The following is a 25,502-nucleotide window of genomic DNA, read 5'->3' as shown; positions in this document are numbered from 1 at the left end:
GAAAGCGTCATTTGCACTGTGTTGCTTGCTAGACTAGTTGACTAGTACGGCCACGTGTTTGACATTGGCAGCAGCAGGCCTGCGAGCCAAGTGCGAGAGAACGCAATTTGATTTTGTTCCCATTCCCTTTACGCCAAGTTTAGAATTGTAATCTAATAGAAAATGTAAGTGGAAAACGATTGCGAAAACTGCTCCAGATCACTTGATTTCCACCACAAAGGGGAAAGAATAGAATATGGAGAATGGAAGGGTCAGACCCGAATGAACTTAAATGCAGCAGAGCGTGTCCAACTCCAAACCAACCACACTGAATAGATAGGAGCATATCATGAGCGCACAGCTTACAACACAGAGCTGAGCTGAGAGCTCTCCGTGCCCATATATACATATTCCATGTTTTTTTTCTCTCCCCCCTACCCCAATCTCATTATCATTTATATCAACAATGCAACGGAAAAAATTGTTTAATCGTTTTTATTGCAACACAAATTATTGCAGCTTTACCATCTCACCACCAGGGGGTGCTGTACCATCTCCAGCACCTCTACATCCCATGGCAATGGATAAAACAGGGTGATTGGTTCAATAATCTCAAGCAGGATGGCAATAGAACATAACAGGTCCTGTTATTGGTCAGGTAGGCACAAGGCCCGGAGTGACAGGCCTGCTCATGGGACCTGGCTCTTGTAGCCGTAGTTGAGTTCTGCCCCTCCACTAAGCAGCAGGTCTATCCCAGTGCAGAACGTAGCATCAGCAGCCAGGTACAGAGCAGCCAACCCACTCTCAGCTTCTGTCCCCATTCGACCAAGCAGCTGTTGGAGATTAGGAAGAATGTTAAAGATAAGGCATCAGGTTCATCAAGACGAGAGATGCAAGTGAAATTAGGAAGTCTCTACCAACCCTCCCTTTTCAATGCATTCTGAAATATGTAATTGTAACAGATCTTATATTGGCTCCTGTCCAGTGAGCACTTGCCTGAGCGTTCTCTCCCTCTTTAATGGTAGCTAAGGTATCTGCAGTCTGTCCAGCCAGCTCCTCCCACAGAGGTGTCATCACATTACCAGGGGAGATGCTACAAGATAATACACATTTAGACTGCAGCAAACAGAGCTAGAGATAAGAGAAAAAGTGGAAAAATACAAAAGTATTTTTAAAACAGGACAGACAAAGGGGCAAGAGAAAAAAATAAGTAGAAAATCAAAAAAGTTTGTAAATGGATACAGATGCCAGTTCGACTCACCAGTTGACTCTCACTTGGTACCGACTCTCATCCACAGCCATGGCTTTTGTCATGGCAATGATCGCCCCCTTGTGGAGGAAAAAAGACCCATCATCCCTGTTAGGCCTACTTCTCCAAGCCTCAAACAGTGGAATAAAGTACTGATGCATACTGTTATCTAGATTTTTAGTTCACCTTAGTGGCTACATATGGTGCTGCATTTTTCTGACCAATGGAGCCCACCAGACTGGACAAGTTAATGATGTTCCCCTGGTGCTGTCGCAGGTGGGGCAGGGCATACTGAGGAGGGGAGAGAGGTGGGGAGATCCCGTGATGAATAAAACATATTATAAGCTATATAATAACCCATTATTAAGGCTCATACATGCTTTTAACAAGTAATAAAGCATTATACCTGAAGGCTTTCAGTCAAGTAAATATAATGAGTGAATTATTTACTTTGGAGGCCAGGAAGTAACTGATGAGGTTAAGATTCAAAAGATCTCTGAACTCATCTGCAGTAGTGTCATCTGTGGGTTTATGAGGTGGGTCTGAAAGGGGATGAAAGTGAGGGAACTCAATGAATACAGCATAAACACTAATAAAAATGTTTATGGAGTATGTGAATTGTAGAATAGGGGGAAAAACATGCATTTCATATCCACCAAAAAAGTGTTAAGTGGTACAAAAACGTATGCAGATCTTAAACGATGAAAACCAGTATAGCATTAAAAATACATCCGCGTTGCGACTTGCACCTTTGTCAGGGTGTGACGATCAGGAGGTGATCGGTTCGATGGTGCAAGCTGCAAAGGGTATACAGTAGGTACAAAACATTAGGAACACCTGCTCTTTCCACATCAGACAGACTGGGTGAATACAGGTGAAAGCTATGATCCCTTATTGATGTCACTTCAAATCAGTGTAGATGAAGTGGAGAAGACAGGTTCAATAAGTATTTTTAAGCATTGAGACAATTGAAATATGGATTGTGTATGTGTGCCATTCAGAGGGTGAATGGGCAAGACAACATATTTAACTGCCTTTAAACAGGTTACGGTAGTAGGTGTCAGGCGCACCGGTTTGTGTCAAGAACTGCAACGCTGCTGTGTTTTTCACCATAAATAGTTTCCTGTGTGTATAAAGTATGGTCCACCACCCAAATGACATCCAGACAACTTTGGGAAGCATTAGTCAACATGGGCCAGCATCTCTGTGGAAAGCTTTCGACACCTTGTAGAGTCCAGGCTGTTCTGGGGGCAAAAGGAGGGGTGCAACTCAATATTAGGAAGGTGTTCTTAATGTTTTGTACACTCAGTGTATGTGTTTTTAATGCTTGAATATGCCTGTTTAAATAATGGCTTGCCAGGGCCTCTGAAGTAGCACAGCGGTCTAACGCACTGCATCGCAGTGTTAGCTGTGTTACTACAGATCCTGGTTATATACCGGGCTGAGTCGCAGCCGGTCGCGCCTGGGAGACCCATGAGGCGACGCACAATTGGCCCAGTGTCGTCCGGGTTAGGGGAGGGTTTGGCCGGCCGGGATGGCCTTGTCACATCGCGCTCTAGCGACTCCTGTGGCGGGGCGGGTGCATGCACACTGACAATTGTTCGGTGTTTCCTCCGACACATTGGTGCAGCTGGCTTCTGGGTTAAGCGTGCATTGTGTCAAGAAGCAGTATGGCTTGGCGGGGTTGTTTTTCGGGACAATGGGACAAGACTATAACTACCAAATTGGATATGACAAAATTGGAGAGAAAAAAGGGGGTAAAAAAAGTATATATATAATAATAAAAATAAATGCCTGGAGGTGGCTTGGTATACCAACTATCAGCTGATTTGTGGATATATAATTTCCTTAACAACATCAATTCTCATACAAAATGGTAACAGATACTCACGCCACCCAGCATTGTTGACCAGACAGTCTATTTGACCATAATGCTCCACTGTCACTGAAATCAACCTCTGCAGAGAGAATATCATACGTTGAGTTGACTGCACTCTGTCATTGACCACAACACTGTGTAAGACGTTTAGAATTTCTATCTCCAGGTATGTGGACCTATGATCCCATTAACTATGTACCTACCTAACTTGCTACATGGAGCCTAATAACACACAAAACAGGTTATAGCAATGTCACTATTGTTCACAAGCACCAGGGTCTGGACACTGATTGATGATTGGATGGGTCTGGACACTGATTGATGATTGGATGGGTCTGGACACTGATTGATGATTGGATGGGTCTGGACACTGATTGATGATTGGATGGGTCTGGACACTGATTGATGATTGGATGGGTCTGGACACTGATTGATGATTGGATGGGTCTGGACACTGATTGATGATTGGATGGGTCTGGACACTGATTGATGATTGGATGGGTCTGGACACTGATTGATGATTGGATGGGTCTGGACACTGATTGATGATTGGATGGGTCTGGACACTGATTGATGATTGGATGGGTCTGGACACTGATTGATGATTGGATGGGTCTGGACACTGATTGATGATTGGATGGGTCTGGACACTGATTGATGATTGGATGGGTCTGGACACTGATTGATGATTGGATGGGTCTGGACACTGATTGATGATTGGATGGGTCTGGACACTGATTGATGATTGGATGGGTCTGGACACTGATTGATGATTGGATGGGTCTGGACACTGATTGATGATTGGATGGGTCTGGACACTGATTGATGATTGGATGGGTCTGGACACTGATTGATGATTGGATGGGTCTGGACACTGATTGATGATTGGATGGGTCTGGACACTGATTGATGATTGGATGGGTCTGGACACTGATTGATGATTGGATGGGTCTGGACACTGATTGATGATTGGATGGGTCTGGACACTGATTGATGATTGGATGGGTCTGGACACTGATTGATGATTGGATGGGTCTGGACACTGATTGATGATTGGATGGGTCTGGACACTGATTGATGATTGGATGGGTCTGGACACTGATTGATGATTGGATGGGTCTGGACACTGATTGATGATTGGATGGGTCTGGACACTGATTGATGATTGGATGGGTCTGGACACTGATTGATGATTGGATGGGTCTGGACACTGATTGATGATTGGATGGGTCTGGACACTGATTGATGATTGGATGGGTCTGGACACTGATTGATGATTGGATGGGTCTGGACACTGATTGATGATTGGATGGGTCTGGACACTGATTGATGATTGGATGGGTCTGGACACTGATTGATGATTGGATGGGTCTGGACACTGATTGATGATTGGATGGGTCTGGACACTGATTGATGATTGGATGGGTCTGGACACTGATTGATGATTGGATGGGTCTGGACACTGATTGATGATTGGATGGGTCTAGACACTGATTGATGATTGGATGGGTCTGGACACTGATTGATGATTGGATGGGTCTGGACACTGATTGATGATTGGATGGGTCTGGACACTGATTGATGATTGGATGGGTCTGGACACTGATTGATGATTGGATGGGTCTGGACACTGATTGATGATTGGATGGGTCTGGACACTGATTGATGATTGGATGGGTCTGGACACTGATTGATGATTGGATGGGTCTGGACACTGATTGATGATTGGATGGGTCTGGACACTGATTGATGATTGGATGGGTCTGGACACTGATTGATGATTGGATGGGTCTGGACACTGATTGATGATTGGATGGGTCTGGACACTGATTGATGATTGGATGGGTCTGGACACTGATTGATGATTGGATGGGTCTGGACACTGATTGATGATTGGATGTGTAGAAAAAAAAGCCGTCTCTCTGGATAAGAACATCTGCTAAATGACCTAAATGTAAAACATTATGGAAAGCTTCCGTCTTACAGTGTTAGTCTGATCACTAATACATTTTAATTGTCTGATGAGGCTTCATCTATCTGTCCACTCCAATATATATATATATACAGTTGAAGTCGGAAGTTTACATACACTTAGGTTGGAGTCATTAAAACTTGTTTTTCAACCACTCCACAAATTTCTTGTTAACAAACTATAGTTTTGGCAAGTGGGTTAGGACATCTACTTTGTGCATGACACAAGTAATTTTTCCAACAATTGTTAACAGACAGATTATTTCACTTATTATTCACTGTATCACAATTCCAAAGAGTCAGAAGTTTATATACACTAACTTGACTGTACCTTTAAACAGCTTGGAAAATTCCAGGAAATTATGTCATGGCTTTAGAAGCTTCTGATTGACTCAAATTATGTCAATTAGCCTATTGGAGGTCTACCTGTGGATGTATTTCAAGGCCTACTTTCAAATTCAGTGCCTCTTTGCTTGACATCATGGAAAAATCAAAAGAAATCAGCCAAGACCTCTGAAAATAAATTGTAGACGTCCACAAGTCTGGTTCATCCTTGGGAGCATTTTCCAAATGCCTGAAGGTACCACGTTCATCTGTACAAACAACAGTACACAAGTATAAACACCGTGGGACCACGCAGCCGTCATACCGCTCAGGAAGGAGACACGTTCTGTCTCCTAGAGATGAACGTACTTTGGTGTGAAAAGTACAAATCAATCCCAGAACAGCAAAGGACCTTGTGAAGATGCTGGAGGAAACAGGTACAAAAGTATTTATATCCACAGTAAAACGAGTCCTATATCGACATACCCTAAAAGACCGCTCAGCAAGGAAGAAGCCACTGCTCCAAAACCGCCATAAAAAAGACAGACTACGGTTTGCAACTGCACATGGGGACAAGGATTGGAATTTTGGATAAATGTCCTCTGGTCTGATGAAACAAAAATAGAACTGTTTGGCCATAATGACCATCGTTATGTTTGGAGGAAAAAGGGGGAGCCTTGCAAGCCGAAGAACACCATCCCAATCGGGAAGCACAGGGGTGGCATCGTGTTGTGGGGGTGCTTGCTGCAGGAGGGACTGGTGCACTTCACAAAATAGATGGCATCATGAGGATGGAAAATTATGTGGATATATTGAAGCAACATCTCAAGACATCAGTCAGGAAGTTAAAGCTTGGTCGCAAATGGGTCTTCCAAATGGACAATGACCCCATGCATACTTTCAAAGTTGTGGCAAAAAGGCTTAAGGACAACAAAGTCAAGGTATTGGAGTGGCCATCACAAAGCCCTGACCTCAATCCTATAGAACATTTTGGGCAGAACTGAAAAAGCATGTGCAAGTAAGGAGGCCTACAAACCTGACTCAGTTACACCAGCTCTGTCAAGAGGAATGGGCTAAAATTCACCCAACTTACTGTGGGAAGCTTGTGGAAGGCTACCCAAAATATTTGACCCAAGTTAAACAATTTAAAGGCCATTTTTAATCTGATTTAAATGTCAGGAATTGTGGAAAAACTGAGTTTAAATGTATTTGGCTAAGGTGTATGTAAACTTCCGACTTCAACTGTGTATATATATATATATATATATATTTTTTTTTTAACTAATTAATAAATGTCAGCACAGACCTCAATGCCTGAGCGAACTCTCAGTCTGGGAGGCAAGCACAAAAAAACAGGGGAAGAAAATAGGAAACACAGAGAGCTTCAAATAATGACCGACTGGGCCTTTAATAGTGATTTCTAAGCAGTTTATAAGTAGACCTTCAAATGAGGAGCAAGGGGCTTGCTAGAGCTGTGAGTAAACTCAGTGGAGAAGAGTCCTTTCACAGACAGGGAAATCCAACAAAGACTAAAGATAGGTGGAGTGTAGATTACAATACAAAATGTTATAGTAAGCATTCTGATAAACCACAGGTCATGTGATCCATTGAGGAATGAGGATATAAACTCTGTTGAAATGTTGTGCATATGAGTGATCATTTGACTCATTTCACTGCCCTATAAGATAAGTCCTTGCCCAGAAGCCCTACCTTGATGTCCTCCTCTTTGGAGATGTCACAAGGTACAAATTTGCATGACCCTGGCCCTGCCCTGTTCAGCTCGGCCTCTAGAGCCTGTCCTGCTGCCACTGTAAAAAAAACAACAAACATATACACATATATACTGCTCAAAAAAATAAAAGGGAACACTTAAACAACACAATGTAACTCAAAGTCAATCACACTTCTGTGAAATCAAACTGTCCACTTAGGAAGCAACACTGATTGACAATAAATTTCACATGCTGTTGTGCAAATGGAATAGACAAAAGGTGGAAATTATAGGCAATTAGCAAGACACCCCCCAAAAATGAGTGATTCTGCAGGTGGTGACCACAGACCACTTCTCAGTTCCTATGCTTCCTGGCTGATGTTTTGGTCACTTTTGAATGCTGGCGGTGCTCTCACTCTAGTGGTAGCATGAGACGGAGTCTACAACCCACACAAGTGGCTCAGGTAGTGCAGTTCATCCTGGATGGCACATCAATGCGAGCTGTGGCAAAAAGGTTTGTTGTGTCTGTCAGCGTAGTGTCCAGAGCATGGAGGCGCTACCAGGAGACAGGCCAGTACATCAGGAGACGTGGAGGAGGCCGTAGGAGGGCAACAACCCAGCAGCAGGACCGCTACCTCCGCCTTTGTGCAAGGAGGTGCACTGCCAGAGCCCTGCAAAATGAACTCCAGCAGGCCACAAATGTGCATGTGTCAGCATATGGTCTCACAAGGGGTCTGAGGATCTCATCTCGGTACCTAATGGCAGTCAGGCTACCTCTGGCGAGCACATGGAGGGCTGTGCGGCCCCACAAAGAAATGCCACCCCACACCATGACTGACCCATCGCCAAACCGGTCATGTTGGAGGATGTTGCAGGCAGCAGAACGTTCTCCACGGCGTCTCCAGACTCTGTCACGTCTGTCACATGTGCTCAGTGTGAACCTGCTTTCATCTGTGAAGAGCACAGGGCGCCAGTGGCGAATTTGCCAATCTTGGTGTTCTCTGGCAAATGCCAAACGTCTTGCACGGTGTTGGGCTGTAAGCACAACCCCCACCTGTGGACGTCGGGCCCTCATACCACCCTCATGGAGTCTGTTTCTGACTGTTTGAGCAGACACATGCACATTTGTGGCCTGCTGGAGGTCATTTTGCAGGGCTCTGGCACTGCACCTCCTTGCACAAAGGCGAAGGTAGCGGTCCTGCTGCTGGGTTGTTGCCCTCCTACGGCCTCCTCCACGTCTCCTGATGTACTGGCCTGTCTCCTAGTAGCGCCTCCATGCTCTGGACACTACGCTGACAGACACAACAAACCTTTTTGCCACAGCGCGCATTGATGTGCCATCCTGGATGAGTTGCACTACCTGAGCCACTTGTGTGGGTTGTAGACTCCGTCTCATGCTACCACTAGAGTGAGAGCACCACCAGCATTCAAAAGTGACCAAAACATCAGCCGAGAAGCATAGGAACTGAGAAGTGGTGTGTGTGGTCACCACCAGCAGAATCACTCCTTTTTTGGGGGTGTCTTACTAATTGCCTATAATTTCCACCTTTTGTCTATTCCATTTGCACAACAGCATGTGAAATTTATTGTCAATCAGTGTTGCTTCCTAAGTGGACAGTTTGATTTCACAGAAGTGTGATTGACTTGGAGTTACATTGTCTTGTTTAAGTGTTCCCTTTATTATTTTGAGCAGTGTATATATATATAATAAGAATACAGTAAACCTATGAATATGCAATGTAAAGATGATGTAGAGAGGGATTTTTTTATGATTCATAGTCTTCAATAATGGATTACTGATGAATTAAGATTCTCAGACACATTATTAATACCTGTGTGGTGATTCTGATGGTTTCTTGTAACTGATGGCTTCTACGGTTGTGGCTAGATGAGTAGGAGAACTAATGCAGCAGGTTAGGAGAATTAATGTAGCAGGTTTGGAGAATTAAAGTAGTAGGTTAGGAGAAATAATGCAGCAGGTTAGGAGAATTAATGTAGAAGATTAGGAGAATTAAAGTAGCAGGTTAGGAGAATTAACGTAGCAAGTTAGGAGAAAAAGTTTAAGGTTAGACTTAGCTACAATCCTACAGTTGTCACCGACGCAACTCGAACATGCAACTTTTGGTACGTAGCTATACTCCATCTAGCCACAACCGTAGAAGCCACCAGTTCCACCACACCTGCAATGGTATACTTTAATCTGAGCAAAAAAATCTAATAAAACATGCAGCCACTCACCCCCTCTTGCACAGAAGACAACTTTGGCTCCATTCTCCACTGGGAAAAAAACAGAATAGCACATTATTGTTTCCCCAGTACCTCACTCTGCTCAAATCTCAACAAACTAACTTCAAATCAGCAACTTTGATTCTTACCGAATACTTTAACAATCCCTCTACCAATCCCTTTGGACCCGCCGGTCACAATGACAACTTTGTCTCCGTAACGCAATGTACTGCCTGACATGTTCACAAGAGCCAACCCGTCACGAGTGATGATACGTTCGCAAAGAACCGCCACTACCTGGTTGACTGTGTTGGTCGAATGCCGCAAACAAAGTTACTTGCCCTCTTTCCAAGCTACACTTTTTATTCTATTTTTTTTTACACGCAGCAAAATATATAATTGCATCCCTCCCGTTGTACTTTTTGTCTTTTACTTTTCTACATTAACTTTCTCTTCCTTCCTCCAAGTTCCTCAAAAATCATGGGATTTGTTGTCGCCTGTGAAGACAGGTGAGTGGCTTTGTGGGACTTGTAGTTTAAGCTCTATGCAAGTTCTAACGCACATCCTGGTGCTGCAACCTGCTGTGTCAACATGCATACCGGTATCTCAGTCTATGTATGAGGCATATTCTGAAATGGAAAAAATAAGCCATTACATTCATCAATTAATCAAGAAGCCAATGGGATGGTTTTTGCAATTGTTTAATGCATAATAACAAAAAATACTTTAAATACCTTAATGCTCACTTTCCTGTAAAATCCACCTCATATCAGTGTTATACCTGTTATACATTTTACTTGTCCCCCCTCCCCCCCTTCCAACTGGCACACGTCTCTAAATAGTTAACTCAACCATCAATTCTTATTTTACATTTACATTTGAGTCATTTAGCTTACAATCTTATCCAGAGCGATTTACCGGAGCAATTAGGGTTAAGTGCCTTGCTCAAGGGCACACCGACATATTTTTTTACCTAGTCGGCTCGGGATTCAAACCAGCAAACTTTCGGTTACTGGCTCAACGTTCTTAACTGCTAGGCTACGTGCCGCCCCATGTAACCTTTTTCTAGCCCAGAAATAATGCTGTTGACATCTTACAGTGGTCACTATGTGTCACTTACATTTTTGTTGACACAACACCTGTGAGTCATTACCTGTCTGACACGTGTGCACCATACCCTATACTATACCATACACTAAGCCAACTGAATAAAGGCTTATGAAAGGATAATCAGAAAAGGAGTGTCATGGCTTTTTGTTGTAGACTTTCAGTTTTACTGTTTGGTCTCATAACATGTGTTAACATGTTTGTAAATGTGACTTGGGCCCTACATTTTTCCTGACCACACCTCACCAGGAAATGCATTGGCTCTGCTACATAACTCGTTTAGGGCCCTGAGTGTTTCCTGGTAAGGTGACATGGTCAGAAAAACACAGGGCCCTAGTCAGGAGCAATATAAATACTGAAGCCAGAATGGAACTCCAAAATACATTCTCACTGGGATTTTATGGGTGTTCATTTGGGTACATGTGTTGAGGATGGTGTGTGTGTGTGTGTTTTTGTGTGTTTGTTTATGACAGGGAGAGAGGGAAAATTAAAGACTTTAAGAGAGAGGCAGGGGGCTGGGTGGGGGTATGAAGAGGACACCATGCTGAGGTTGTAGAGAGAAGGCAGTGGATTGAATTTCGACCTGACAGCATTCTCCAGAGAAATAGTAGGCATGAGAGAGAGCAAAGGGGAGAGACTGAAGGCTGTGACCTACAAACAAGCTTAACTATCTTCACTTCACCCAGGATGGGGTATCAGCAGACAGATTAACACTACCCCTGAAGGAGCCATGGTGCCCCCCCCCGCCCCCCGACCTGACACAGCTAGGGAGGTGGGAGATAGAGACTTACGGAGAGATCAAACAGGGGATAGACAGACAGAGAGACGGCCAGAGAGAGGGCCGGACGGACAGACAGACAGACGGCCAGAGGGAGGGCCAGACAGACAGACAGACAGACAGACAGACAGACAGACAGACAGACAGACAGACAGACAGACAGACAGACAGACAGACAGATACCCTGTGGTGGAGGTACAGTAGTGGAGGCACCGTGATTCTCTTGAGTAATTAGTCTCTATCAACAGTAGCTGACTGACAGAGGGGTGAGTGGACAGTGCAGGCTGCTTCTTACATTTACATTTACATTTAAGTCATTTAGCAGACGCTCTTATCCAGAGCGACTTCTTGTAAATAACACCAATAATATGGTTCTTACTTCACAGCAGCATGCTTGGGCTTGTAACTAGGATGTTTATGAGTAGGACTCTATGTTATTCTAATAATGGCTGTGTTGTTGTAAAGACTAACCTTCTGATTAAAGAAATAGTAATTCTGACCGAACATAAAGGTTAAAGGTTCTGATTGAAATAAACACCTGTCTAGTTCATGCTTTTATTTGTTATTCTGTACTGTAGTTGTAAAATGTGTCTTGCATACTACCGGTCAAGAATTTTAGAACAGCTACTCATTCAAGGGTTTTTCTTTATTTAAACTATTGTAGAATAATAGTGAAGACATCAACATTATGAAATAACACATATGGATTCATGTAGTAACCAAAAAAGTGTTAAACAAATCAAAATATATTTTGTATTTGAGATTCTTCAAATAGCCACCCTTTGCCTTGATGACAGCTTTGCACACTATTGTCATTCTCTCACCAGCTTCACAAGGTAGTCACCTGGAATGCATTTCAATTAACAAGTGTGCCTTCTAAAATGCTCATTTGTGGAATTTCTGTCTTTCTTAATGTGTTTAAGCCAATCAGTTGTGTTGTGACAAGGTAGGCGGGGTATACAGAAGATAGCCCTATTTGGTAAAAGACCAAGTCCATATTATGGCAAGATCAGCTCAAATAAGCAAAGGAAAATAACAGTCCATCATTACTTTAAGACATGAAGGCCACTCAATACAGAATATTTCAAGAATTTTTTAAGTTTCTTCAAGTGCAGTCGCAAAAACCATCAAGCGCTATGATGAAACTGGCTCTCATGAGGACCGCCACAGGAAAGGAAGACCCAGAGTTACCTCTGCTGCAGAGGATAAGTTCATTAAAGTTACCAGCCTCAGAAATTGCAGCCCAAATAAATGCTTCACAGAGTTCAAGTAACAGACACATCTCAACATCAACTGTTCAGAGGAGACTACATGAATCAGGCCTTCATGGTCGAATTACTGCAAAGAAACCACTACTATAGGACACCAATAAGAAGAAGACGGTTGCTTGGGCCAAGAAACATGAGCAATGGACATGAGACCGGTGGAAATTTGTCCTTTGGTCTGGAGGCCAAATTGGCGGTTTTTGGTTCCAACCACCGTGTCTTTGTGAGACGCTGTGTGGGTGAACGGATGATCTCCGCATGTGCATTTCCCACCATAAAGCATGGAGGAGGAGGTGTTATGGTGTGGGGGTGCTTTGCTGGTGACATTGTCTGTGATTTATTTCGAATTTAAGGCACACTTAACCAGCATGGCTACAACAGCATTACGCCATCCCATCTGGTTTGGGCTTAGTGGGACTATCATTTGGTTTTTCAACAGGACATTTTTATTTTATTTTTTAAATGTAACCTTCATTTAACCAGGCAAGTCAGTTACAATGACCCAACACACCTCCAGGCTGTGTAAGGGCTATTTGACCAATAAGGAGAGTGATGGAGTGCTGCATTAGATGACCTGGCCTCCACAATCCCCTGACCTCAACCAAATTGAGATGGTCTGGGATGTGTCAGACCGCAGAGTGAAGGAAAAGCAGCTAACAAGTGCTCAGCATATGTGGGAACTCCTTAAAGACTGTTGGAAAAGTATTCCATGTGAAGCTGGTTGAGAGAATGCTAAGAGTGTGCAAAGCTGTTATTCTACAATGTAGAAAATAGTCAAAATAAAGAAAAACCCCTGAATGAGTAGGTGTTCTAAAATTCTTGACTGGTAGTGTATTTGCGGGTGAATTGGCATAAATTACTCAAAGCTTACATTTCTGTTAAATAATTATGAGTATTAAAATTGCCAATAATGTGAGTTGTTTCTCCTCCCACTTCTTTATCTGCCTTTACCTGATATGTCTCTTCTTCTGCAGTACCTGATATGTCTCTTCTTCTGCAGTACCTAATATGTCTCTTCTTCTGCAGTACCTGATATGTCTCTTCTTCTGCAGTACCTAATATGTCTCTTCTTCTGCAGTACCTGATATGTCTCTTCTTCTGCAGTACCTGATATGTCTCTTCTTCTGCAGTAGCTGATATGTTCTCTTCTTCTGCAGTACCTGATATGTCTCTTCTTCTGCAGTACCTGATATGTTCTCTTCTTCTGCAGTACCTGATATGTCTCTTCTTCTGCAGTACCTGATATGTTCTCTTCTTCTGCAGTACCTGATATGTCTCTTCTTCTGCAGTACCTGATATGTCTCTTGATAACTTCAGCAGTGTTGTGCATTTCTCTCTAGAGTAAGGGGACAAACTGTCCTCACAAAGAACTAAATAGAAGTTGAATGACAGACCAAGGAATGGAGAACCATGACAAGGGTGGAGGTGAAGGAGGAGGAGAAGGAGACAAGAAGCATCTCCCAGAGGAGGTGAGCGAGAGCGACAAGGAGACCAAGGACCAGCGCAACAAGGCGGAGAAGGGAGAGAAGGAGACAGAGAACAACGGCAGTGAAAAGGAGAGGGTTGAGGGGAAAAGGGAAAGCTGCCGTCCCTCAGGCTCCCTGTGGAGGGGGGGCTGGGCCCTGACAGAGCGGCTAGCCATCAACGTGTCGGGGATGCACTACGAGACACAGCTCCGCACTCTGGCCCAGTTCCCTGACTCCCTCCTGGGGGACCCTAACCGCAGAATTCGCTACTTTGACCCTCTGCGCAATGAGCTGTTCCTGGACCGGAACCGGAACTGCTTCGATGCCATCCTCTACTTCTACCAGTCTGGCGGGCGGCTGCGGCGGCCTGCCCACGTGCCCCTGGATGTGTTCTTGGATGAGCTGCGCTTCTATGAGCTTGGTGAGGAGATCATGGAACGCTTCAAGGAGGAAGAGGGCTTCCCCAAGGAGGAGGTGCCTGCACTGCCTGAGAACGAGATGCAGAGGAAGGTTTGGATGCTTTTTGAGCACCCAGAATCCTCCTCGGGCGCACGCATCATCGCCATCATCAGCGTCATGGTCATTGTGGTGTCCATCGCCATCTTCTGCTTGGAGACGCTGCCTGACTTCAGGAACGAGAAGGAGCTCCGAGAGGTGAGAGGGGACCGTTGTGGAGCCAGGGGCCTGATGGCCAAACAGAAATTACACACAGGAGAGAGAGAATGAGAGAGAAACAGAGAATGGTAGAAAAGGAAACAAACAAAGGGACCAGGAGAAAGGAGAGGCTGCGGGAGATGTGCATAAAGCACAGATAGAGGAAGGAGAGGAATGAAGAGAGGATGAAAGAGTAAGGAATGCATCTCGACAGGGTGCTAAGAGAACAGAGGTTAGCACATTGGGAGACTGATGATGGGGTGATTGTCAACAGTCAGTGAAGGATGACAATTAGTAAAGGATGACAGTTAGTGAAGGATGAGGATTGGGAAGAGTGGGGGGTGAGGAGAGGGCGAACGAAAGTGTGGTAGGAAAACAGGAGAGATAGGTTGGAGGAGAGAGAGAATCACAGTTAGGGAACTAGAGAAAGAGGGAGGTCGCAGGTAAGAGCGGGAGAGAAAAGGGGGTGGGACAGAGAGAGCTGAGGGGCAGGAAGGGAGGGGTAAATATGGACTGCACAAAGAACATTATGCTTTATTGATGGTATCTCCAGATCACTGTCCATCTGTGTCTCACATTGACTGGTGCTCCAGGATCACTGCCAAGACGACTCCGTACGGGAATAGATGGAGTTGATAGGAACATATAAACTGAGAGAGAGAGAGGGAGAGAAAGAGAGAGAGAGAGAGAGAGAGAGAGAGAGAGAGAGAGAGAGAGAGAGAGAGAGAGAGAGAGAGAGAGAGAGAGAGAAAGACAGACAGAAAGAGAGAGAGAGAGAGAGAGAGAGAGAGAGAGAGAGAGAGAGAGGGAGAGAGAGAAAGAGAGAGAGAGAGAGAGAGAGAGAGAGAGAGAGAGAGAGAGAGAGAGAGAGAGAGAGAGAGAGAGAAAGAAAGAGAGAAAGAGAGAATGAGAGAGAGAAAGAGAGAGAGAGGGAGAGGGAGAGAGAGAGAGGGAGAGGGAGAGGGAGAGAGAGGGAGAGAGAGAGAGAGGTAAGTGAAAGTGGAGTGCAAAAGAGGAGAGTGGAGAGGAACGTGTCTCAGGTTACTCCTGAGAGATCTAAAGGAGCTATATATAGCGTAAGGACAACCCTAAGAGCACATCAACACGTAAACGTTGGTTCCCATTAATAAACACACTGACTCATACCCACTGAAAGAGGCATGGAAAGAGTAGTACAGAACACCTATTTGATGACTCGCACAAAATGAAATGAACCCCACACGCCAAGTGGCTTACCGACAAGGTTGGCTTAGCTGCCTTTGGATTTTGAGGGATCATGCAAAAGCACAGAACACAAGGTATACGGTGGGTCTTACCGAAGCGCATATGCACACACCCGACCTCTCACACTCACTCAGTCACTCACACACACTCACATGATCACAACATCTGACATAAGACACACAGTGCTCTGTACAGACTCAAAATGGCAGCATAGGTGGCAGCAACTGAAAATAAATCCTTGTCTTTTACAAGACGATCACCTTCCGTTGCACCGGTAGCTCTAGACACTGCATACAGTATTGACAGACATGCTGTGTGGTTCTGTGAACATTTGGAATGAGCGGCTAGTTGTTATACCTTTCTTATTGGGTGACAAAGAGTGAGAATGTCTGCCGGGGCAGTGTGATCATGGCTTTTGAACCTCATAAAGGTGAGGAGAAAGGGAACTAAAGTGGGTGACAAATGTGAGGGCAAATGTCACTGTCATTTCAGTTGGTAAAAGCATTCCAGGCCTCTACATAAAGACTAACATATGCAGTATATGCACAAACAAACAACTGCTGTATATGTACCTCACATAGGCACACTCATGCAGGCACACAGACACACATTAACACACAAACAGAGGATCATAGACTTTTGCTTCACTATAATTTTATCATAGGTAATAAACTTTATGAGCCATTTGACTCCAATCCGTCTTATGGCTGGACATACCATAAAACCTAAATTTGACTGTCTCACTTTGAACCCCAAGACTGCTTCTTAGAAAACATTGTCAGGATGAAATGAAGTGTCAGATTCCTCCGTCAGTCCAGACGCTGTGCTGTAACATTAGCCTTTGTCACATGCAGTCATGCACTATAATGTTTTTCTTCTGTTTAAATATAGAGACCAAACACATTTGTATCAAACTCTGCAGAAAGAAAGAGAGAGAGAATGTGATTACACAAGGGAAGTTATGTTAACACAGTATTACAGTTATCACAGTCTTAATCAGGCCGTGATGACAGATACATTTTCCACATGTGCTGAGGAAAGACTTTGCCACCTTTAAAATAATCACTTCTCCTCCCTATCTCCTCCTTCTCATGTTTACTGTAGTCATCATGGTTCTCCCCGATCTCTGTCTAACCTTCCCTCTTTACTATTTCTTATTAATTCATTGATGTCCTTCATTACCCTTGTAATGAACACGAGGGGAGACAGAGAGCTGGTTTCAAGCGAAGGGCGCAGCAGGTGTTTATTGCAAAGGACCACAGGAGGAGGCAGGTAGCTGGGTCCAGGGGCAGGCAGAAGGTCATACACAGGAGGAGGCAGGTAGCTGGGTCCAGAGGCAGACAAAAGGTCATGCACAGGGGGTCTAAAAGGGCAACAGTACAGGCAGGGAAAAGGCTAGTAACGTCGTCCGGGAGATCAGGCAATAGGTAGACAACAGGAAATCCGATAGGCTAAAGTACAGACAGGGAATAGGCAAAAGGCGTCGTTAGTGAGGCAGGCAAAAATTATCATACACGGGAGTATTAAATCACAGGAACACCAGCGCTCTAAAAGTCATCTGTCACAAAACAAACCTCACCGTGATGGGGTGCAAAGAACTGAACTAAATAGTGTGTGATAATGACATACAGGTGTGTGAACAGTTGATTAGAATTCAGGTGATTGGGATCTGGAGAGTGAGCTGTGTTCAGGGGATCTAGGTGTTTGAGAGTGTGAGCTGGAAAGTGGGCTGGAAAGTTAGCAGCGTTCAGGGGATCTACGTGTTGGAGGGTGTGAGTTGGAAGCAGACGTTACAACCCTGTTTCTTATCTCTTGTCTAAACCACGGTCATTCCCCCTTCACTATTCTACCTCCCCTCAATCTCTCCTGCTTCATTTCTACCACTCACTTTCCCTCTCTCCTTCTCTCCCTCCAGAAATTCACCTACCAGCCCCATCCTACCCTCCCCAACATCACCATCCTGGTCCCTCCCACTGGCAGTGCTTTCCATGACCCCTTCTTCCAGGTGGAGACCATATGTATCTTCTGGTTCTCCTTTGAGCTCATTATGCGCTTAGCCAGCTCCCCCAGTAAGCTCCACTTCTTCAAGGACGTGATGAACACTATCGACTTCCTCGCCATCATTCCCTTCTTCGTCACTCTGGGCACAGAGCTGGCCAGGGACAAAACCTCCAACAAGGACCCGGGCATGTCTTTGGCCATCATCAGGGTCATTAGGCTGGTCAGGGTGTTCAGGATCTTCAAGCTGTCGCGTCACTCCAAGGGCCTGCAGATCCTGGGCCAGACTCTGAAGGCCAGCCTGAGAGAGCTGGCCCTGCTCATCTTCTTCCTCTTCATCGGAGTCATCCTCTTCTCCAGCGCTGTCTACTTCGCCGAGGCGGACAGCCCCGACACGGTGTTCACCAGCATCCCCGAGGCCTTCTGGTGGGCCGTGGTCTCCATGACGACAGTGGGCTACGGGGACATGTACCCTACAACTCTGGGGGGCAAGCTGGTGGGCTCCATGTGTGCCATCGCTGGCGTGCTCACCATCTCCCTGCCAGTCCCCGTCATTGTGTCCAACTTCAGCTACTTCTATCACCGAGAGACGGAGTGTCTCGAGAAAATCAGTGAATACACCCACATCAGCACCTCTGTCTGGGAGGGTGAGGACGAGGAGGGAGACGAGGGGGAGGGAGACTACACTCCCCTGTATGTGGGTGACTGCAAGGGAATCTGTAACCCCCTCAATGGGACACTGCTGTCAGGACTGTGCGCGGGGCAGGACGGGTGGGAGAACAAAGGCAACGTGTACCTCAGGGAACCCCTGGTCACTCAGGTGTGAGACAGGATGGATAGATAGACAGAGGATCTGCTGAATTCAACCCTGGTACTCTGCCTCTAAGTTAAATAGAGAGAAAGATAAAGGAGGATGGCAAAGTAAAGGAGAAGAGATACAAAAAATTACTATTTTACTCATGGACTTACTTGCACGCTTGCACCGTCAATGGCTTACACCGTTTACTACAAACAGAACTGATGAGACCATGGCAGAGATATTGTGACAGCTTGCTTTTTGCTAATGTCACTGAGAATCGAGTATGATGCCATCATATTGACAATAAAAACAGCTGAAACAGAATGTATATTTATTTATTATATATTTACCAGATTGTAATAACAGTCTATACAGTACATACAACTCTAGCAATTGTAAATGTTGTTGTTTTTAAGACATGAGTGAATTGCAGTGCCATTTTATTTGTTATTGTGTGCTAGCTAGCTAAATGCACAGGGCCGTTTTGAATGTGTGGAGGGTTGAATAAGGGCGTTTCTAACATTTTTGGGAACCCAGTGCAGTTTGCACATTTTTTTGTGCAGTGTGAACACTCCCAAAGGAACTCAGACCCCCTCAGAAGAGCCCCCTAAGCAAACCGAACTGAGATCATCTCGAGAGCTGGTCTGAGTTCGGTTCTCTTGAATTCCGAGGTTCGGTTCCTTTTTTAGGGCAATGTGAACACAAAGCTCCCCAGGTTCACTTGTCATTATTTCCGCGAGACACACTAGACTACTGCAGCATTGTTTCCCTGCCGTAAACACTCACATTGGTGCCATAAAAGAGAGAAGTGGATGCGCAGGTTCATGGGAAAAAACGTGATTTTTTAAATATTGATTAGTGGCAGGGTAGTCTGGTGGTTAGAGTGTTGGACTAGTAACCGAAAGGTTGCAAGTTCAAATCCCCGAGCTGACAAAGTACAAATCTGTCGTTCTGAACAAGGCAGGAACCCACTGTTCCTAGGCCGTCATTGAAAATAAGAATTTGTTCTTAACTGACTTGCCTAGTTAAAGTAAAGGTAAAATAAGTTAGCGATTGTCAAGAATCCACCGAAATGTTTAGTTTTTAGTTCAGATGATTTGTTTGCCATATGTGATCTATATGCTGAGAGGTTCATAAAACTGTTTATTTGATTGTGGGGTTTGAATAGTGTGAGAAGACAACAATATATTTGGTGAGAATCACAACATAGGGTCCAAAATCAATTCTAGCTCTTAAAAGGGCGGTAGCCTACATTTGGTGTACAATTTTCAATTACAGTATTATTTAATCTGCAGTTATTCTTCTGCTATTTATTCTGTTACCAATAATATTTACGTGTAAATAGTGTCTTCTGATTAAAATGATTATTTCTCCCCTTTTTTCACTAAATGCAGTTTATTAGCTTCCAACATGTAAGCAGGTATTTATAGCTGTCCGATAACATTTTGATGGAATGGCTTGTCCTGCACTGCACTTTGTAAAAGCCTGGAATGCATTGAGTGAATTTTGGAAAAAGATCTTGGTTCCTTTCTAAACATGGCAATGCCAATGCAAAGAGGACTCGGACCACAAAATATGTGAAGTGAACTGACAAAAGAGTTGAGTCCTCATTCAAAGATCAGTTCTTTTAAAGAGGACTATGTGTAAAAACACTCTGAATGTCCTGATGGGACTGGGCACCTGTCTCTGAAAGCTATGGCAGAAATGCTCTGCAGTGATTTTGTGTTGATGTGGAACACTAAGAAATCAGCCTGGGGGCTGTGGTGCAAACAGAGAGCAGCACTAAGTGTTGGTCCTGGGCCAGTGGAGAGTTTTCAGTGTGTAATGGAGACAGCTAGGCTGGGCGGCAGGGAAATCTGATCCTGGACCTGTCAGGCTTCCAGCTGACCCTTCCTCCCAATGGCTGTGCAGGGCTAACACTAGTAGATACCACTGGCCTAAATCCATACTCACCCGACTGGGTAGAAGTACTTTACTGGTCATCCAAAGACACATCCCTGCCCCTGTCCATGTTACCATGGGGCCTCAATTACCTTGCCTACTTAGAATGTGTCTGAACAAAATGCTTTGCACAGTGTTCAGTGTTTATAATGTGCTTTATAAATATGTTCTTATGATCAGAGATTGTGAGCTCCACAGATTGTATAAGAGAGTGGGTTGTGTGTGTATGTGTATATGTGTGTGTGTGGTTACCAGTATGTGTTCTATGACTGTGTGTGTGTGTGTGTGTGTGTGTGTGTGTGTGTGTGTGTGTGTGTGTGTGTGTGTGTGTGTGTGTGTGTGTGTGTGTGTGTGTGTGTGTGTGTGTGTGTGTGTGTGTGTGTGTGTGTGTGTGTGGTTACCAGTATGTGTTCTATGACTGTGAGCCCTGTTTATATGTGTGTGTGTGTGTGTGTGTGTGTGTGTGTGTGTGTGTGTGTGTGTGTGTGTGTGTGTGTGTGTGTGTGTGTGTGTGTGTGTGTGTGTGTGTGTGTGTGTGTGTGTGTGTGTGTGTGTGTGTGTGTGTGTGTGTGTGTGTGTGTGTGTGTGTGGTTACCAGTATGTGTTCTATGACTGTGAACCCTGTTTATATTTGTTGTATTTAATAAAGATGGTATTTTATCAGTTATCTAAATGAGTCCCTGTTTTGTGAACGGAGGGGAGATGAGTCAGCAGATGCCCACTTCACACAAACAATTATCTAAAAAACAACAACCAAAATGTCAAGTCTTTCAAAATGTTGACATAATATGTTAAATGTCTGATATTTTTGGTAGATTTAGATACCATCTGTTTAATTTGGTAAGAGAGCAGATTGGATCATTTGAGTTCCCACTTCACACGCACCCCAAAGGATTGAGTTGATTTACCTCCTTGCAACTATCTCTTTAGTCTCTAGAGGTCAAAGCACTCAGGTCAAATCCTCCCAGTCATCCCAGCTCAGGGACATCATACTGAGGACTCTGTGGTTGTTTCTTCTGAGCCATGAAGCCAGAAGAAACATGTACTGTGTATTTTGCAGATTGAAATAATTATGTAAACTATAACGAATTATACAAACAACACACATTTTATGGGACAACCATACAAAACATTCCCATAAGTACAGTGATTCATGTCTGTAATGCATTTCTTTCTGCAACATTCTTCACTGGGAAAAAAGCCTAGTTGGCAGAAATGGTGAATTGTGCAGGTGGGATTAAATAAATATGCGATAAGTGTGACACTAATGCAATGATATCAATAACCATCCTCTACATAGAAATAACATCAACCAGTTCCAAGCCCTCTACTCTGCCAGGGAGGACTGAGGAAACTCAGTGACTGTTGCTAAAAGAGAGACGTAAATGCTTCTAAATAAAACTGGAGAAAAGCCAGACTGAAGTGAAGTTGAAATGAATGGGTTTTCAGTAACACTGACGGTTTGAGCAGATGAGTCTCTTCATGCCCTCACTGCTTGATGACTGTCCCAATGATTACATACCCTGACCCCCCTCTCCCCCCGGGTTGGCTGACATTCCGATGTCGTGTTGTGGGTTAGAGGTTTCTACTGTAATATATGGACAACTCATTTTGTGGTTTTGAGTGATTTATGCTTGTTTTTGGTTGCTATTCATTGAATTGAGAAAAAAATACAAGTGGCAATCTTGTTGTGTAAGGAATTCCTGTATGTGAGCTGAAAATAAATGAATCATAGTTTGTCTGTTTTGTTGAATACCTTCACCCAGAGAGTCGAGGCATGTCTGTCCCTGTTCACTGGCTTCACTAGGTGGTGGTGGCCTGTTGTGGCCTGAAGCTTTCCCTTATTATCTACCTGTTTCTCTCATTCTCTCCTCCTCTCTCCGTGACGTGCAGGGTCCCAACACTAACGTCAGTCCTGTTTGCAATTACCCACAGTGCCCTATGCTGTCTGGAAGAATGAGTTGGATTGACGTCTTTCTGGCCATCTGCCGTTCTTATATTCCTCTCCTCTCCCATCCCTTGCTCTCTCCCATCCATCCCTCCCTCCCTCCCTCCCTCCCTCCCTCCCTCCCTCCCTCCCTCCCTCCCTCCCTCCCTCCCTCCCTCCCTCCCTCCCCAACTCTTCTTTGAGAGGATTAAGTGTGTTGATATCTCTGTGTGTCTTTACCTCATCAATGTGTGTGTGTGTGTGTGTGTGTGTGTGTGTGTGTGTGTGTGTGTGTGTGTGTGTGTGTGTGTGTGTGTGTGTGTGTGTGTGTGTGTGTGTGTGTGTGTGTGTGTGTGTTCGAGGTTTGGTGTGTCAGTTGCAACTTGAACGTCCAGTAATATCCTTGTCTTTAGTCACAAAATATTGACGCGTGTCCCCTTTTTGTAGTACAAATCTGTACACAGTTTTTACACAAGGTACAGAAATAACCAAATCTTTGTCACTGTAATTTAAATATATCTCTAAGATTTTATTACATACAATATACACACAACCTGGATCTGCAAACCTGCATTAAGACGAAGGATTTGGGTAGGCAGTAATGACCTTCAACGAAAGGCATTTCAGAGGGACAGAGGAAAACAAATCAATGTGACAGAACCAATAAGAATATCTCTTAATTAACCAATAAATAATTAAAGTACAAGAGTAATGAAACAACAAGTAAATTAATACATGAATCAAAATGAAAACAGACTGCTGTGCAACACAGACTGACAGACTGCTGTGCAACACAGACTGACAGACTGCTGTGCAACACAGACTGAAAGACTGCTGTGCAACACAGACTGATAGGCTGCTGTGCAACACAGACTGACAGACTGCTGTGCAACACAGACTGACAGACTGTGGTGCTGGAAATCTTTTATAAAAATACTAACAACCATCATTTCAGACACCAGACAATGACAAAAAATGACTAACCATACATAAATACTGAGAAATAACAATATTAACAACAATAACCGTATTAGGATTGTCATTTCAGGACAAGTTGAGGTACAAGTTGAGGTAAAGTCAAGGGAAGTGTTGAGTTTGTAGAGGACAAGGAGAGGAAGAGAAGAGGGAGAGAGGAGGTAGAATAGTATCAAAATAGTTTGACTACAGTGTGTTTGTTACCTTTCATTACATATAGTTGCTACACGCAAGTTTATCTCACATTTGAACTTACATATACGTAGAATTAGTATTTATTTGTTGAATCATTCTACGCAGTACAGCTGGAGATGGATGACGTTCTACAGATGACCTTTTGGAAGTTGAGAAGAGAACATTTCTGATTGTGCGTTAACTGACACTGAACACCAAGATCTCAGTACAGCATCTCTCTCAGCCACGCTAGAGGGTAGAGGTTAGGTTGAGGAACTGGCTAGCTGAAATGATTAGAACAAGACAGTGATTATCAGAGAATAGAGCTGGGTTGACAGAGGACACAGCACTAAGTTAAAGCTCCCTTCTGCAGCACACTGGAGCGCAAAAGTTAGGGCATGGGCTCTATTTTAAAAGATTATTAAAGGGTGTTGCCATAGCAACATAAATATCGTCATCGCTCAAAGCAAGCGTATTGATCCCTGATCATGTCAAACAGGACTCAAATCACACAAGAACACTCAAATCAGACAACTGCTAAATAGTAACCATTTGTAGAGCACTGCATCCACCAATCCAGACCTCTATCAAAAACACCACAGTGGTACTAGGTGGTAGAGTGCAGTAAGTTGGGGGAAGTGTAGTAAAACTGTGGTAAAACAGAAGTGTTTTCATAGAGGCGTCCCAATCAGGGCAGGTCGCAGGGCAGAATGGTGTTCCTGCGGTCGTAAGCAGTGTCGTCACTCTCTTCTCCTTGACTCCCCTCATCCAGCACCCTATCCCTCTCCTCCTCTTCCTCTGTCTCGCTCTGATATCGGTCGCTGTCTCGCCCCCGCAGTCTCTCCCTCTCTCTTCCTCTATCTCTCTCTCTGTCTCTTTCCCTGTCTCTTTCCCTGTCTCTCTCTCTGTCTCTTTCCCTGTCTCTTTCCCTTCTGTCTCTATCCCCTCTGTCTCTCTCTCTGTGGGAGCGAGGGAGTGTGGGGATCTGGGAAGAAAAAAAGAGAAATAATATTCAGAGACAGGCCATCAAATGACCATCCAACTCAAACGTTCACACAAATATTCCATTGATATCAATACATGATAAACAAGAAGTTAGGATTGAGCCCTAGGACTAGTGGTAGCTGTAACCCTGCAGTAAATCAATGGGAAGCCAGCCTACCTGGTTGTCGTGGCTTGGCAGGGCGCAGTAGCCAGGCTCTGTTCTGCGGAGGATGCGTGGGGAGTGGGTACGGAAGGCAGAGGGTCGTGGGGAGTGGGAGTGGGAACAGTTGGAGCGCGGGGAGGGAGAGCGGACAGAACGGGGGGACGGAGAGCGGACGGAGCGGGGAGAGTTGGTGATGGAGTAGATCTGTGACAGGTTGGAGTGGCCGTGGTGGTTGAGTTTGGGCGGGCGGGGGGAGCGGGGGGGTAACTCGGGGGGTCTCTTGGAGTCCACCAGGTCTATCTCAGTGAGGACAGGGGGCGGGGGGATGAACTCCTCATCCTCAGGGGAGAGGAGCTCCGCATCAATCTCAGCTAGCTCTGCCCTGGACAGGTGGTCCACAATCCCAGCACCAAACGAGTCGCCCACCACGTTGATTGAGGTACGCATTCTGTCACTGACCCAACAGACAGACAATGCTAGAGTCAGCCATGACTGATCACTGTGTTACAGGTACACTACAAGACAGGAGCTCTCATGGATGAGTAGATGCCAACAATAGCAATGCCATCTACAGCTAAGTACCACTCTACCCTTTACAGTTGACAATATGCGTTGCATTTTGACAGAGCTTGACGTACCCTAGTTTTCTTTCATAGAGATAAACAGCAACATTGAATCATTGCAGTCTAATGTCATCATGTTGTTGAA

General features: G+C 44.6%; 3 protein-coding genes across 3 annotated transcripts in view; 1 reads left to right on the top strand and 2 right to left on the bottom strand.

Moving 5' to 3' along the window:
• Positions 1–458: 458 nt before the first annotated feature.
• Positions 459–9,846, bottom strand: LOC129833456 (17-beta-hydroxysteroid dehydrogenase 14-like). Its single transcript, XM_055898080.1, has 9 exons — positions 9,489–9,846; positions 9,352–9,390; positions 7,113–7,210; positions 3,120–3,186; positions 1,679–1,770; positions 1,415–1,519; positions 1,241–1,308; positions 976–1,072; positions 459–812 (listed from the first exon to the last, which is right to left on the bottom strand). The coding sequence occupies exons 1-9, from the start codon at positions 9,577–9,579 to the stop codon at positions 669–671; spliced, it is 801 nt and encodes a 266-aa protein (XP_055754055.1). The 5' UTR covers positions 9,580–9,846; the 3' UTR covers positions 459–668.
• A 3,958-nt stretch (positions 9,847–13,804) lies between these two features.
• On the top strand, positions 13,805–21,250 carry LOC129833455 (potassium voltage-gated channel subfamily A member 1-like). The gene is made up of 2 exons (XM_055898078.1): positions 13,805–14,609; positions 17,749–21,250. Exons 1-2 carry the CDS (start codon positions 13,875–13,877, stop codon positions 18,655–18,657), a joined length of 1,644 nt encoding a protein of 547 aa, XP_055754053.1. The 5' UTR covers positions 13,805–13,874; the 3' UTR covers positions 18,658–21,250.
• Positions 21,251–23,039: 1,789 nt separating this feature from the next.
• Positions 23,040–25,502, bottom strand: part of LOC129833454 (excitatory amino acid transporter 2-like) — a 22,406-nt gene continuing 19,943 nt past the window's right edge. The window contains exons 10-11 of the mRNA XM_055898077.1: positions 24,810–25,248; positions 23,040–24,632 (exon numbers count right to left, since the gene is read on the bottom strand). Coding sequence (XP_055754052.1) covers positions 24,336–24,632; positions 24,810–25,248 — 736 coding nt within the window. The 3' untranslated portion in view covers positions 23,040–24,335. The remainder of the gene's footprint in view (positions 24,633–24,809; positions 25,249–25,502) is intronic.

The sequence above is a fragment of the Salvelinus fontinalis genome, chromosome 34 (genome assembly GCF_029448725.1).
Source record: "Salvelinus fontinalis isolate EN_2023a chromosome 34, ASM2944872v1, whole genome shotgun sequence".
In the NCBI taxonomy this organism is placed as follows: domain Eukaryota; kingdom Metazoa; phylum Chordata; class Actinopteri; order Salmoniformes; family Salmonidae; genus Salvelinus; species Salvelinus fontinalis.
This window is presented reverse-complemented; position numbering and strand designations above follow the sequence as displayed.

Excerpts from the sequence above, each read along its gene's own strand:
- LOC129833456 (XM_055898080.1), bottom strand. The coding sequence starts at position 9,579 with ATGTCAGGCAGTACATTGCGTTACGGAGACAAAGTTGTCATTGTGACC. Across the intron at positions 7,211-9,351 it reads TGTCTTCTGTGCAAGAGGGG|TGGCAGCAGGACAGGCTCTA; the intron begins GTGAGTGGCTGC and ends TTTTTTTTACAG. Across the intron at positions 1,309-1,414 it reads CACCATATGTAGCCACTAAG|GGGGCGATCATTGCCATGAC; the intron begins GTGAACTAAAAA and ends TTCCTCCACAAG.
- LOC129833455 (XM_055898078.1), top strand. The coding sequence starts at position 13,875 with ATGACAGACCAAGGAATGGAGAACCATGACAAGGGTGGAGGTGAAGGA. Across the intron at positions 14,610-17,748 it reads ACGAGAAGGAGCTCCGAGAG|AAATTCACCTACCAGCCCCA; the intron begins GTGAGAGGGGAC and ends CTCTCCCTCCAG.